Source organism: Gadus macrocephalus, chromosome 7 (assembly GCF_031168955.1).
Source record: "Gadus macrocephalus chromosome 7, ASM3116895v1".
Lineage (NCBI taxonomy): Eukaryota > Metazoa > Chordata > Actinopteri > Gadiformes > Gadidae > Gadus > Gadus macrocephalus.
Window position 1 is genome coordinate 10,835,013 of NC_082388.1, and position 14,735 is coordinate 10,849,747.

The following is a 14,735-nucleotide window of genomic DNA, read 5'->3' on the forward strand; positions in this document are numbered from 1 at the left end:
GATATATTTACATGTTTATACTTTTTGTTCGATGGTAAGATGAGTGAGATGCAGACTCTGCTGCTATGGGGCCCGCCGGTCAGCTCTCCAATCTCCAAACTCTTATTTAAGAAGCCAGCTTTAAACAGAACAGCTCCCTCCATAAAACACAGAAAGAGATATGAGGCTCTCCGAAAGCTTTCCTATCTTAAATCCTGAGACTGTTAGGGAGCTACGCATACATGTAGGGGAACAAAACGCTGGCCTGCGTCCAGCGCGGCTCCAACCTGCCGTAATGTAGGTCAGAGGAGCTGCGCTCAACCACTCCATATAAGTACCTTCACTTCACAACCGGCAGAAACGTTGGAGGTCAACCCCTGCAATGCGTTCAAAACTTTCGACTCGTTCCATCTCTTAAATCCAAATGCCTATTAGGAATGACAATAATTGCACCTTTTGCTTTTTGGGCCCACGATATGTTCCGAGTGCATTGGTTTTTAAATGGCTGCAGGGGTGGCTGTTATAGCTGTAAACTGTCTTCTCTGATTGTTAAATCATTGGAGATACACAAGTATGGCCGGTCTTCCTAATTTATTTGACTAATGTTGCATCGTTAAGTAATATCAACTTACATATATCGCAGGAAGGCTTTCATGCGCCAAGCACCCCACACATACGCACACAACGCATTCATCATTCGATTCAAATATGACTTTATTTGGAATAAATACCTTCAAGTCAAAAGAAATTACAATGCAGCAATGTCAAAAAAAATACAATAAAAAGAATGACAAACCAAACCAAAAAAACTGTATTTACACGATTTAGTTGCACACAGCTGGCCAGAGGTATACATAGTATACAAGACAGTCCATGCAGGTCGTAGGAACTCTTTTGCTGTACACATTGCAGAAGCTAACAAAAAAATATTCCAAGTAATACAGGAACTTATTTATTATGTATTTCTAAGTTGGACAATGCCCACGCTCCAGGATGGATAAAAAGACTATAATGGATTAACACGGCTTTCACCGTGTGTGTGTGTGTGTGTGTGTGTGTGTGTGTGTGTGTGTGTGTGTGTGTGTGTGTGTGTGTGTGTGTGTGTGTGTGCGTGTGTGTGTGTGTGAGCATGTATGTGAGGATGTTATTATGTATGTACGTTAAAGTCTGATTGTTTCTGAGCGTATGTGTGCGTGAGCGTGTTCACGTGTTTCTCATCGAGAGCGTCTGCGTACATTTGGGTGCGTGGTTGTGTATGTGCGGGAACACGTGTACATGTGGTTGCATGTATGTGATCTGTGTCTGTGTGTGTGAGCCTGGGTATGTGTGTGTGTATGCATGCTATGCGTCCATGAGTGTATGAGCGTGCGCGTGTGGCTGGGGGTGTGCACGAGCGTGGATGTGTTTGGCATGAGCAAGTATGTGTATGGGTGCAAGTGTGTGGACGTGTGTGTGACTCACGTGTGAGTGAGCGTGTGGTGTGTGTGAAAACAAAGCGACCGCTTGGCTCTGCCCGTGAACATGTGTGGCTGACTGGGCGGCGCAGACTCACAGACGCTCGCCAGCGCTCTATCTCCCTGCCATCGCGCTGTTGTTTCATCCACAATAAATGATGTGTGCGTTACGCGGCCAGACGTGTACAGGCCCAGCGGAGCAGTGCTCGACACGACCAGCTGAAGATACAATGGCTTTGGTCAACTTCAAATGACTCCGGCAATGAAAGAAGCAAATAAACGTAAGGCAGGCGGTTTAACCTGAAACGTGTCAGTGTGTGATAGTGTGTGTGTGTGTGTCTGTGTATACGACAGGGCTTCAGATGGTAAAACGAGACCGACCCTCAAACAAATAAATCTAAAGTAAGGCAGGCGTTCTGACACAATGTGTGCACGTGCCCGTGTCTCTGTGTTTATGCGGGGGTGTCAGATGGGAGAATGAGACCATATCTTGGCTGAGTGTTTCAACATGGGTCTCAGCAGATCACAGCAGGCACACTAGTGAAACCATGGACGTGTTGCCAATGTTTCCTGTCCTGCTTTGTATCTAGAGCGTCATCGAAGCCACCACTGTGACTTCAGATCCTATTTTAAAGTGTTTCCATGGTTTGCGCTCTGCAGAGAGTCAATGTCTTCCATACACGAGTGATTTCCTCCTAGTTTGTAAGTCCAGCACCATGAAGGCAACGGAGAATGATCAAATCCCTGTTTTGCTGTTGTTAAAACGCTGGGGGAAAAAAATAAACCTTCTGGAAGATCTCTGTAAGGGTTCCGGGAACAGGCTTAATATGGTTGCAGTTAAAACGTTTGCAGCGGAGAAACTACACACCAAAGTTACGGTCCAAATTAGTTAAGACTCCCAAATTTACCTTGAGGAGGTCTGGCACCACTAAAGATTAATTACAGAATCTGGTTCGACTTTGCAGGAGATTCCACGACAGGTCAGCATTAAAGAGATTGATATGGACTGAAGCAGTGCAAATAGTCTGTATTATTATTATTATCTTCTATTTTTATTGGAAAAGGATTCCATGTTTGGATTGTAGGGCACTGAAAACATATTTTGGCAGTGACAGCTGCAGTAAAAATGGCTATATTTCTTTCCCTCCATTCTGCAGTGAAGTCACCCAGTACGGTATCTTGTTCACGTTCCGATTAATCCCTGGGGGGATTGATACAATGTTTTCTTATCTTGTCTTAACAAAATACGTTTGAGTAGAAAGCATACTGGTTTATTGGACTGGTCGAATAATACGTAACTAATACTTCTGCATATGGCCATCTAAAATGAGAAACCTGCACTAATTAAGAAATGCATAAATCAAATGCATTCCAGACTGCTTGCGATTCTCCATCAGCTGATGGCACGGATAGCCCCTCCCATCTCCCCCCGGTTTATCCTGAGCCTAATTGGTCCAAGCAGATTGAGAAGATAGATGGAGCATGGAATGTTTAACCATCAGCCAGACTCTTTCCACACTTCCAAAGTCAGCACCGTTTCAGAGTAAGACAGTGAAGACATTGATCGTTGAAATTTTATGGTCATCATCTTTCACCAGCCCCCAGTTTCAGAAGGAACAACCAAATAGTACCAAATAACCAGCTAGATTGATCCTGATTGGCGCAGGGGACACACCTTGGAGGCAGTTCTGTTTCCACGGGACGCCGTTTAAAAGGGTAACAGGCTAAGCAGCCTCTAGCCACGCCCCCTAGCAGGGCGCCAGGTTACAGAAGTCCAGCTCCTGAGGTTTGCGCGCTCCACTGCAGTGGTCCCTGGTCAGCAGCTTCTTGCCCGCGCTGACGCAGCGCAGCGACCGCCGCTTGAAGCCTTTCCCACAGGTTCTCGAGCAGAGGGACCAGTCCCCGATGGTCCACACCGGACACAGCTCCCCGCACGCCCTGCTGGCCGCCGGCCTCTGCCCGGCCTCGCAGTCCGCGCCGGGCCTCCCGTCGGGCTTCAGACACTGCACCAGCCTCCTCTGGGTCCCGCCCTCGCAGCTGGACGAGCACGCCGCCCAGCTGCCCGACAGCCACTTGGCCTGCACGGGCCCCGCCTTGCTGTAGGAGGCGCCCTTCAGGTGGTCCTCGCCGGCCGCCTTGCCGCCCTCCTCCGGCAGGACGCTGTTGGGCGAGCGGCCCTCGGTCCTCAGGCTCTTGTCCTCCTTGACCTGGCGGGCCAGGTAGAAGGAGTAGCGGATGCGCGGCGGCGTCATCTTGCCCACCGAAAGGACCTCCACGGTGAGCGCCTCCCCCAGGGGCTTCACCGCCTGCAGGGTCTCGGAGAGCCCCGACGTGCCGCTGTAGCGCACCAGGCTGTTCCTCACGAAGATGTCGCTCTCCACGGCCGAGACCACGTAGTTGCCGTTGAGCAGGTAGTCGCCGCGGGAGCTCTTCACCGCCAGGTAGTTGTCGTCGCTCACCATGCCCTTGTAGCCGCGCTGGCGGACGTCAACGTTGGCCGCGCCCACGGGCAACAGCACCACGAAGTTGTAGCCGTTACTGCGGAAAATGGCGGAGAAAAAAACGGTGTTAAAGTCTGAGCCCAAAGGCCAGGCGCCAAAAGGTTCTGGGTTTGATCCCCCAATGTCCACAATAAATCAGGAAGCATTCTTTTCTTAACTTGCTCTTGCAATTCCCCTCATTAGAAACTCAAAATACAAAGTGCACATGGCCAGTCAGGCTAGCCTTGTTACTCACATGGGTTTGGTGAAGAGCCCTGAAACCTTCTTGCAACTTTTGTTGTCCCCGCCGCAGACGCCACACTTGTTGAACTTCCTGGAGGAGCCCAGCTTGCCGTCACAGCCGGCCTTGATGCACTTACCCAGGACACACACTCCTGGAGAGTCTGGGGAGCAGGGCGTGCCATCCACCACCTGTGGTGCACAGAACCCCCGTCAAGATCCAGCAAGGATTAATCTCCTGTCGAGGGCAAATCTTGCTAAACAAATACCTTGGGATAAATTGCATTAACAACCTTGCTCCAAGGGTTTCGCTCTACATGTTGCAAGTGCTTGAATGAATATCTCTCTTAAATTATTTCAGGAATATTAGTGGCAAATGCTCTTATCATAACCATAACCCTGGACTGTAGGCAAAGGCATGGCCGATGGATAAGTTACGTGGCACAGCTGTGAGTGAGCTTGGCACAGATATTACTCCACGGCAATGCATCACCACGGCTGAGACTTATTATAATGATAGCTGGGACTTCTGGCGCAGCACTTTGGTCGTCTAAAGCCATTAGCCTGCGACGACAGCATCTTGCTTGAGTTTTCGGTTTCCCTAATCCCGCTGAAGGACATTGTGTGCTCTGCCCAGGGCCAGTATGACAGAGAAGATAATGACGATGGCTGGTCTCTGAGACCGCCGTTCGTGCTCTCGATCACCTCACACCCTTTTATCAGGAGGAGATATGCCCCCCGTCCTCCCCCGCTTCATTCTTTCCCACCCCACCTATTTTCAGTCACGTACGCAACCAGGGCTATTCACAAGCCTCGAAAAGCCCTACGTTGTGATCCATTACCTTCATTGCCACGAAAGTGGTAATGATTTGCTAATTTGTTTTCTTTACACTTCAAATGTGTATTCAATAGCAACCCAATACAACACTTTCTTACCTACAAGTGTTAAATGAACGCTTCCTTCAAGGTAAGGGCACATTTTGTGTTGTGCCTTTGCCACAGAGCAATGGTGGAAGCACTGTGTGTGTCCAGGGCGGAGCTGACTTTGACAGAGGGCACTGGGGGGGGTAACATGTTGTGTGCTCGGAGCGACGCTGACTTTAACACAGGGCACGGGTGGAAACAGGTTGTGTGGCCGGAGCGACGCTGACCTTGGGCGACAGGACGTTGAAGTAGCCCGTGCCGTTGGCCTTGCAGATGAGCTTGCACGTGTCCTTGGGCGACACCCCCGAGTATTTCGGCACCCACACCACGGACGGCGTGCGGCGGTTGGTGTTGAGGCTGAAGCCGTTGAATGCCGCGCACTGCTCGTCGCGATAGCTCTTACCTACTCCACCCAACAGCAAGATGGAGGAAGAGGAGTAGGAGGGGGGAGGAGGAGAGAGACAGGGGAACGTCAGAGGTGGTGGAGTTGCTTCGGGAGGGTGGTGACGGATAGAAAGTGTGTTGTGACAGCGGCAAGTACCTGTGTCCGGGCAGGGGTTTAGGTTGCAGGAGCGGTATTTCACCCGTACCCCTTGGCAGTATTTGCCGCCGTTGGAGGGGATTGGGTTGCTGCAATCTCGCTTTGACAGTTGGACGCCTCCCCCGCATGTGCGTGAGCACGACCCAAACAAGCCCCACCTTCCCCAGCGACCGTCCACCTATTGACAGGAGGGGGGAGATAGACAAGCAGGGGCAGGACATGAGCAAATAAGCCTTCATCTCACCTCACACGTCCTCAAAGGCACCAGAGCTGTTGGCATGCATGTGACACTTTTGACACGCTCAGAGGAGTTCTCGGAATAGAGAACTTGACATTGGAATCATCGTGTCCATCTTGATTCAAAGCTGTTTGTGTTTGAGCGTGTGTGTGTGTGTGTGTGTGTGTGTGTGTGTGTGTGTGTGTGTGTGTGTGTGTGTGTGTGTGTGTGTGTGTGTGTGTGTGTGTGTGTGTGTGCGTGTGTGTGTGTGCATAAGACGTAGCTACCAGCATGCGTCGTCTCTGTTTGTCTTTCCCTTAGCTCCACGCCCAGTCCATGTCGACTGAATGTGAGGGTGCATGTGTACATGAGTAAGAGCCAGAGTGTACGCATGAGGTCAGTATTCTCGTCTTTGTGCTGTCGATTTAGCAAGAACGTACACGTGTTGCACATTGTAAATACGTCTGGATAAGCCACCGGGGGGTTGTCCGTGAAGGAACGTGTGTGCGCACGCACGCGGTGTGTCCACATGCCCCGCGCCTTACCCGGACCGTGTGGACCTGTTGCTTGTCAGAGCAGACCCCCCTGATGCACACGTGTCCGTCCCCGCAGCCGGTGCCGTCGGCCCAGGGGAAGTGGCGCGTCTGGCACACCAGCTGGCCGTTGGTCTTCCCCGTGCACCACAGACGCCCGCACGGCGGCTGCATGAAGGGACAGGGCTTGGAGCCCTCGCCGAACGCCAGCTCACACTGCCGCTCCAGGCCGTAGGTGGACCCGGGCAGCCCGTTGGGCAGGGCCAGGGGCTTCTGAGGCTGGTCCAGCAGGCATTCCCCTGGGGGGAAGAGACGGAGAGGGGGATTCAGCCAGTGACGTTTTAACCTTGGATAGTAAAATGACCCGTTGTCCGGAGATATGTTGGAGAAAGAGCTTGAGAGTGGGATTAGATAAGAAAAGATCAACTTTGTTATTGACAGATGTGAAATTTGGAAAGGATGTCATAACAAATTGTCCAGGCTAGCCCTAACACTTAAGGCCTAATGTAGTAAAACTAGAACAAGAGGTGAACCCACTCGCTCGAATTGGGGAACAGCAGCACAATGTAGTGTACAGCACGCCCCAGCAAACTGGATACTCTACTAGTCGAGTTAATGTCATACTGGTGCAGGTCCAGAAACAAGCTCATATGAGCAAACCATTGACAACCAGGGGCTGGGAAACATGAAAGAGCAAGATCAGAGCGCATCAAAGACTGTAGGGGATGTTTTTTCGCTCTGCGGAACTCCAACCCTCACGCCTTTCTGGAGAACACATACTGTTTTGTAGCGGTTTTACACCAAGTAGAAGACGCTGATTGCTATCTTTTAGCCCTTATTACACCTGTGCTTCTGTGGGAATATGGAGTACAGTACAGAAAAATGCCACCTTTACATTTGCTTTAGCCTTTTATTTTACTGAGGGGTGGTATATTGCAATGTTTGCCCAAGTAAATAATAATAAGGTGCAACATTTAAAGAGACCTTTTCAGTCTATTCAAGGTAGATAGATTATGTACGTGACATTTTTGTGTGCAAAGATATACAGTAGAATTCTGTTCTTCTAAACTGCCCCATAATGTTCAGGTTTGCAGTCCGATGAAGCACTTTTTTGTTAGATGTATTTTTACGGGGAAAAAAAGAGCAGAAATCCCCCGACTGGGAGGGAAAACAAGATACGGGGCAAGATAGTCTAACAGTTACGTGATATATTTCTTGGTTCTGCACTCTACCTGTAGGCATGCCTCAAGGCCTACACGCTCAAAAAAAGACGTGCATCTATAAAATCCCTGTGGCTACAAGTGCCTGCTAAAGAGATCAAGAGGACAGGACAAAGACGGTACACTTGGTACTCGGTACACAGTACACACTACTCTCTAATGAAGATGAGGCATCAACAAATTGTTGTCCTATTTAAAGTTAACCTGTGTGATGAGAAACACAGCGCCCCGTGCTTCCCGGTTCAAACCGCAGTGGAGCCTCTCTCTGCAGTACATGACCGCTAATTGGAAACAGACGCTGGGCATTTTTTAAATTTAAGTTTTTAGTATGGTTGCGGGGCGCACACATCTCTTGTGGTCTGCCCTTTTTGGCAAAACATGATGCAGCCAACAAAATAATCGCTTTCCTCCAGGGATCTCTGTCCTTCACAGACGCACATTCACACACACACGCACATACACACACACACACACACACACACACACACACACACACACACACACACACACACACACACACACACACACACACACACACACACACACACACACACACACACACACAGTGCAAACAGGGGTTATGGAGATGGCATTGAGAAAAATAAATACTCATTCCTTTGTTAACCATCTAATTTCATTAAAGTGATTATGGTTCAAAATGGAAGGCAGTCAACTGGGAAGGAATGAGATAAAGACTCGTAAATAATAGCCCGGAGAATATCAGGTCAACGAGGGTGCATGTCCTGGACAGGCACGCGGAAGTCCCATCTCAACCCAGGGACACAGAACCCGGGCAGTGGGGACAGATAGAGCTCTGTGGTGCAGTGTGGAGCATGTGCTCTCCTGGTGTGAATCATCACCGTCGCCCAACACCACCATGCCTCATGTTTGGCCCCTAGCCTGTGAGAGGGGCTGCATGGAAAACAGGTCATTAAAGGGCCCGTGTTTTACCACCATGTGTGATGGTTAGCGGTGGGCTGGAGGTACAGCAGGTTTTCTGGCAACCAGAACGTTGCTGGTCGGATCCCTGTTTTTTACCTGTGTCGAATTGTCCCTGAGAAAGACACCTAACACTCAGCCGCTCCTGACACGCTGGCGTGCGCCTCGCATGGTTGACGCTGCCGCCGGTGTGCAAGTGTGTGCGTATAAGTGTGTGTGAAGCGCTAATTAGCGCTTTGAACAGCATCTTTCTTGAATTTGCCACATGGTGAGATCCTTCGGAGGAACATTGTGCGCTCTGCTCTTGGCCTGTATGACCGGGGGAACACGAGGACGGCGGCTGGCCTCGGGAGAGACCACTGTCTGTCCGTTACACCGCCACTCTCCTTCATCTGGACTTCACCAGTGGCCGGGTCGGCCGCCCCCCCCGGTGTACGATGGAGCGAAACGACAGACAGCAAGGTACCCTTCAAGGACCGCAGCCTCCCTCTCGTGCACAACTCACCTCTGCCGACAGGCACAACACAGAGCACATCCTCCGCATGGCGTTGAGGAGGAGGAGGAGGAGGAGGAGGAGGAGGAGCGGCGCGGCGGTTTCGGCGTGCTCACCGTGCCCGCTGTCCAGGAAGTCGGTGAGGATGGCGGCGCTGCAGGGCGACCAGGGGCTGGTGCGGTTGATCTGGATGAGCGTGGGCGACATCATGTGGTTGTCCTGCAGCCGTCCGAACGCCTCCTCGCACGCCTTCACGTTGTCGTGGAGCATGTTGAGCACGTGACCTGTCGGCCGTGGACGAAAAAACAAAACCAAAGTAAGTCAACCCCGCAGAAAAAGAACCTCCACGGCTCTGAAGGGGGCGCGACGTCTTTTCGGAGGCTCGAAAAAGAAAAGGAGGGAAGAGCAGTGAAGTGAAGGGAGGCGGGGAAGAGGAGCTAATCTTGTTCTTTTCTCCCACAGACAACGGCAACACCCTGTGTCTTTGTCCCGGGACGCTCCACTGACCGCAATCAGCCACTGTGTTTATAAATACGCCGCAGGAAATGGTTCAGGGTGGGTTCGCTGTGGGCCTACCGAGCTCATGAGCGGTGGTGAAGGCGGAGGGCAGTCCGTCGTCCTCGATCACCGAGCAGCTCCTCTTCGGGTCGCACATGGTGCCCACGTCGGCCATGCCCAGGGTGTCACAGGTGGAGGCCCCACACAGGTCCTGGGGCAGAGGCACAGGGATAAACAATGATTACTCCGTTAACCTGCACACACCGCGCTTTCTCTCTCTCTCTCTCTCTTTCTCTCTCTCTCTCTCTCTCTCTCTCTCTCTCTCTCTCTCTCTCTCTCTCTCTCTCTCTCTCTCTCTCTCTCTCTCTCTCTCTCTCTCTCTCTCTCTCTCTCTCTCTCTCTCTCTCTCTCTCTCTCTCTCTTTCTCTCTCTCTCTCTCTCTCTCTGACTCTCTCTCTCCGCTGCTGGCTTTTAATAGAGCGGCGACGCACGTCGGTCGCACACGTACGTCCCCACGCTTGGCTGAGGGTTTGTTGAAACCGCTAAGACCGACGACGTTTTATTTATAAAAAATGTATTTGGAAAACACCTTCTCCCATGAGGTAATGCAACTACTGTCCCCAATCATAATACTTCTATGCCAAGACGCACAGTTTTCCAAATGGCCCGTTTCCCCCCCCCCCGACCGCAGCAAAGCTTTTTAAAACACAATCATAGCTGGTGCGTCCATCTGGAGAGGAGCAGTCCAATGCACCTCCTAATCACAGGCCTCACTGGCTGCTGCTGGAATGACCGGGACCCAGCTACACCCTTCTGCCCGTTCCCTAAACAGACCTGGCTCTGCACCCAGACTCCCAAACAGACGGCTCAGCCATAGGCACCGCGCCGGAGACACGTCTTCTACACTCAAGGCCTGTGGAAGAGAACTGCTGCTGCTGCTGCTGCTGCTGCTGCTGCTGCTGCTGCTATCCCCTTCTTGGGTGTTTTTTCACTGTGGCACATACAATCTCAACACACCATGAAGCACAGGGAGGACCTCAAGACCTTGCTTGAAAAAAAGCCCAAAAGAACATTATTTAGAGAAGAAACCTGCGTTGCCGGCCAGTGCAAATCTAACACAGATGTGCTCATGTACCCCGATGACATCTGTGTGTTGGACCATCTATTAACTCAGAAAAAAAAGAGGTAGAACAAGCAGATTAAATGAAACTGGCGTGTCAATGAGTTTGCTCAGTGCTCTGACCTACTTCTCATTCTTCTTCCCCTGTTGGGAGCGCTGAGGTTTATTTAAAACACAGATATACAACGCAAATATACAAGCCACCCCCAAGAATGTATATCTTTTCATTTGTCCGGTGGAACAACCATAATATTTTTGTTTAGAGGGGCAATTATACCACCGTGTTATAAAGTATACGTTTACAGTATAAGTATATTAAACTTTATAGACTGGGTGGTTACCTACTGGAAAGTGTCTGTAAAACAGCAATACTGCATGAGGGTTTATGAAGTTTGGAAACATTTAGGTATGGCCCGTTCTTGTGTGTTAATAGCTCACCTGCTCAAAAAGTCACCTATTGGGAACATTTTGTTCTACATGTTATTGTTTAGAATGTATTCCTAATCCTTTTAGTCAAAGTCTACTTGAAAAGTTAGTGTTTCTTGTCATTTCTGTGTAATTGTTTAACACCCTCTGTTGTTGTATTTTGCACCATTCCATGCACCACTTTAGGTAAAGCCTGCATGCCCTCACACACACACACACACACACACACACACACACACACACACACACACACACACACACACACACACACACACACACACACACACACACACACACACAAAAACACACGTACACACACACACACACACACACACACACACACACACACACACACACACATACAGACCATACAATCCTAAAAAGAGCCGCCTATTTAAAAAACAAAAAACACACACACAGCTGTCCTCAAAAACAAAACAAGAAAATGGACCAAAGCGTGGTCATAGCTGCCAGACTCTGCTCACTTCACCATTCATCTGGGCAGTGGTCACTCCGGTCTTCATTACCTGTTTTAATATAGAAAACCACCGCCGTGACTCACTGTCTGCAGGAACCCTCCAGCGTAGTGAATGGTCTCATGTAAGCTCTCCATAAACCCTGCTGTTACTCTACCCCTGTCCAGTGCTGTGCCAGCAGCCTCGTACGACCAGTGTTTGTACCGTGCAGGTGGAGGAAGAACGGGGTGTGTGAATTGGGGAGGAAGTTGTTCAGGTGGGCTACGCACTTGCAGGTATCTCTGACTTGTGTGCAACAAACATCCACACACCTCACCTCAAACACACATAGACCAATGTATTTACAAACACACACACACACACACACACACACACACACACACACACACACACACACACACACACACACACACACACACACACACACACACACACACACACACAAACACACACACACACACACACAAATACACGGTTACATGCACCCACACACACACACTCAATCAGATACACGCTCTGACATGCGTGCAGCTTTCACATGCATCACTTCCTCCAAAACACACACACACACACACACACACACACACACACACACACACACACACACACACACACACACACACACACACACACACACACACACACACACACACACACACACACACACACACACAAACTCTCCCTGCCTCTTCCTCTGGGCTCTTGTTTAACGAGGAGCAGGCGTGGTGCTGGGAGCGGCCACAGCTGGAGGAGGAGGAGGAAGAGGAGGAGGAGGAGGAGGAGGAGGAGGTGGAAGGAGTCGAATGGCCCGGGAGAAGTTCCCCTCTAATGCATCCCCCCGGACCACCAAAGCTCTACACGTTCACAGCCTCACTCCACGGTTCGCCCGGCAGGCTTCTCCTGGAGTCCCGGTCCGTAATGATTCAGAGCAGCCACGTCACGCTATCTCTGGCCAGCCGCCGCCGCAGCCCCTTCTTATCGTGTCCAAGAAAGCCCTGAGAATACGACGGGCTGGTGATTCGATACGCTGCGAGTGTTTTGACTGCTCGACTTAAGAGTTAAACAACGGAGGCACGCAGTGACTCCACCGCCGCGTGTGGACGCAGGCAAGGACATGAGGGTGGTTTCCAACTCTATAAAAACCTCCTCACCCGGGGAGACGAGCTCTGTAGGTCTATTCTACTTGGGTCAGAGTCAGAGTCAGAGTCAACTCTGCAGGGGGACCTTGGGTTGTGGTACGTTGTGTGTTGCTACAGTGCATGGATTATCTGAGGGGTCGGGGAAAAAAACAAAGATCTGATGCCAAATCTATTTTGGGGTGATCAAAGGCCCTTGCACACGATAAATGGGATCATTGTTGTCATCCAAATGTCATGAGACAACATTGCCTAAAATAATGTTGCAGAATAAATGACATCACCCACTTTGCACTTGGGCTACGTCATTACGTTGACATTGCAACTCGAGCTAGGATAACATAACATTACCTGTCTGGTGAACAGTATGGCTGTACCTTAGTCAGAGTGCTATGTTAATAACACTACCTGTCTGGTGAACAGTATCGCTGTAATCAGAGTGCTGTCTGGTGAATAGTATGGCTGTATCCCAGTAGTCAGAAGGCTATGTTAATAACATTACCTCTCTGGTGAACAGTATGGCTGTATCCCAGTAGTCCGAGTGCTTGTCGTTGTTCTTGTTCATCTTTTTCTGCCAAGTGCAGAAGTTCCTCAGGGTCATGGCCGCGTTCCCTGACACCTTGGGTCCCTTGTCGGCCTCGTTGATCATAACGAACTTCACCACCACGATGCTGATGGAGTTCTGAATACTGGGGTGTTTGTATAGCCTCGCCGCCACCGACATCAAGGTCAAAAGGTAGTGCTTCAGGTCGTCCCCGTGGAACTCCACCATGGACTCGTCCGCGACCACCAGCGTCTCCACGTAGCGGGGGATCGACGCGAATCGCTTAGCGCGCCCGAGTCGCTTCAGCCTGCCTTCGGTCACGTTGTGTTTGGCTTTCAGGTTCTTGTATTTCTCTAACGACTGTGCGCCCTCGGCACTGATCTCGGTCTCTACCGCGCACCTGGACGCGGTGGAGTTGGCACCTCTCAGGGAGTTGCTGCTGGCGACTCGGCGACGCACGCTGTGCGCGCTCTCCAAGTCGTTGGCGCTGTCATTTCTGAGCGGACTGATGAAGTATTCCCATCCCTGGTACCCGAACGCGCCGTGCACCCCTCTGCACAGGCTCAGCGCGGCGTAGGAATATTGGTCTTTGTTGACGTAGCCCGAGTAGAAACACCGGCTGAGTTCTGGGGTCACGTCAGTGCTCACCAGCACAGTGTCCTGCGCAGAGACCACGGAGGGAGCGAGGAAACTGGAGTCTCGCTGCAGGTCGAGTACCAGCTCCTGCTGGAAGGCGCGTATTTTCACCACAAACCTCTCCTCGGATCCCCCCCTCGGGTCGTTCTGCACCCCGAGCCTCACGGGGAACACCACCTCACGGTCAACACCGTGCACATCTCTGAAGAAGGCGGCAACAGAGTAAGCGCAGAGGAGAAACGCTGTCCTGGGAAACATGATGATATGTGCATTCGGCAAAGAATGCAACCACCGAATTAAGAAGTGCTGTTCTGTTGCTTTATCTCCAGTGATGGTGGCTGAGAGTCCGAGTCCGTGATGAGAGAGTATTTCCAAGGCACCGTTTTCTAAATCCTTGGTGCTCCTTCAAGTCCTCCCAGTGTAAACTCCTCCTGGCCACGAGCCGTTCCCATCCTCCACCTGCATGTGAGTTGAGGCGATCTGTTGCAGTGCTCGTGCATCCTTCTCGTCATGTGTGCACTGTGGACTTAAGGAAATGTTATTTGAGGGGGGCGGGCAGGTTGGGAACGGTCACTGACGCGCTTTGAGCGCTCGCCACGCGCACACTTTAATGCTCACTAGACCACCGTGCGCCTCAAGTGCACGCGTGTTTGGTCGCGCACTCGACTCTGCTTTCTAGGATCCGCAGCAGAACGTCATAGGTTCAGTGGCGGACTCAGACTGTTTGAAGGGCAGGGGCGAATTCTGCACAACATGGGGCCCAACCAGCGTGCAAAAAGCTATGATGCATCATGTATGGCACTTTCTCTCGTATTCACCACTCTAGGGGGCACTTTTTTTCCAACCATGGAGACACTGTAAGGGCATTAAGAGGGCACT

General features: G+C 50.9%; 1 protein-coding gene and 1 long non-coding RNA gene across 2 annotated transcripts in view; one reads left to right on the forward strand and one right to left on the reverse strand.

Moving 5' to 3' along the window:
• LOC132461518 (uncharacterized) overlaps positions 1 to 12,008 on the forward strand; it is a 76,857-nt gene extending 64,849 nt beyond the window's left edge. The window contains exon 2 of the long non-coding RNA XR_009526625.1: positions 11,251 to 12,008. This is a non-coding gene — a long non-coding RNA (uncharacterized LOC132461518). The remainder of the gene's footprint in view (positions 1 to 11,250) is intronic.
• On the reverse strand, positions 676 to 14,504 carry adamts15a (ADAM metallopeptidase with thrombospondin type 1 motif, 15a). The gene is made up of 8 exons (XM_060056653.1): positions 13,179 to 14,504; positions 9,597 to 9,729; positions 9,137 to 9,304; positions 6,381 to 6,667; positions 5,619 to 5,796; positions 5,305 to 5,480; positions 4,170 to 4,345; positions 676 to 3,971 (listed from the first exon to the last, which is right to left on the reverse strand). The coding sequence occupies exons 1-8, from the start codon at positions 14,112 to 14,114 to the stop codon at positions 3,182 to 3,184; spliced, it is 2,844 nt and encodes a 947-aa protein (XP_059912636.1). The 5' UTR covers positions 14,115 to 14,504; the 3' UTR covers positions 676 to 3,181.
• Positions 14,505 to 14,735: the final 231 nt, after the last annotated feature.